This window comes from Pyxicephalus adspersus, chromosome 3, assembly GCF_032062135.1.
Source record: "Pyxicephalus adspersus chromosome 3, UCB_Pads_2.0, whole genome shotgun sequence".
Classification (NCBI taxonomy): Eukaryota; Metazoa; Chordata; class Amphibia; order Anura; family Pyxicephalidae; genus Pyxicephalus; species Pyxicephalus adspersus.
The window spans coordinates 149,872,573-149,873,522 of NC_092860.1; the positions used below are offsets into that span (position 1 = coordinate 149,872,573).

Consider the following 950-nt stretch of genomic DNA (forward strand, 5'->3'; position numbering starts at 1 on the left):
ATGATTTGCTTTACAGACAAGGGGTCATGTCATAAATGCCCTGAAGACCAGTGGCCAAATGACATGAACAAGTGTGAACCAAAACCAGTGGAATATCTGTCTTATGGAAATGATACAATAACTCTTCTTATTTCAATCATCACTGTGATTCTTTTTATAAAAACTTCTTCTATCTTGGCAATCTTCATTGTTTTTCGGGACACTCCACTTGTCAGAGCTAATAACCAAAACCTGAGCTTCATTCTCCTGGTTTCTATCATGTTGAGTTTCATTTGTGTATTTTTGTTTCTTGGCCATCCAGTACACACAACATGTATGCTACGTCAGACATCATTTGCAGTCATCTTCTCGGTTGCCATCTCATCAGTTTTGGCCAAGACTATTATGGTCTACTCGGCATTTAAAGCCACCAAACCTGGAAGTTTGTGGAGGAGATTCATTGGTTTTAAAATCACCAACTGTGTGGTTCTGTTTTGTTCTTTCATTCAAGTTTTAATTAGTGTTATTTGGTTATCTGTTGCTCCTCCATTTCCAGAAAGTAACACTCACCTTTATGTTGATAAGATTATCATTCTGTGTAATGAAGGGTCCGTGGTGGCATTTTCCTTACTGTTGAGTTACATGGGGCTTCTAGCTGCTGTGACTTTCATCATGGCTTTCCTAGCCAGAAATTTACCAGATAGTTTTAATGAGGCCAAATATATCACCTTCAGCATGTTGGTGTTCTGTAGTGTCTGGATCACATTTATTCCAACTTATACGAGCGTTGAAGGGAAGAATACTGTGCTTGTAGAGATATTTGCTATAATATCTTCTAGTTTTGGCATTTTGGGTTGTATATTTTTTCCAAAATGTTATATCATACTAGTGAGACCTGATTTAAACTCAAAGAGTAACGTACTTAAACAAGCACACAGTAGACAGTTAAATGGAATAAAATGTAAAGCAAT

General features: G+C 36.9%; 1 protein-coding gene across 1 annotated transcript in view; it reads left to right on the plus strand.

Annotated features, from left to right (window-relative positions):
• The window catches only part of LOC140327515 (vomeronasal type-2 receptor 26-like), a 46,248-nt gene that overhangs the window by 31,200 nt on the left and 14,098 nt on the right, over positions 1–950 (plus strand). Inside the window, exon 4 of the mRNA XM_072406905.1 lies at positions 17–923. Coding sequence (XP_072263006.1) covers positions 17–923 — 907 coding nt within the window. The remainder of the gene's footprint in view (positions 1–16; positions 924–950) is intronic.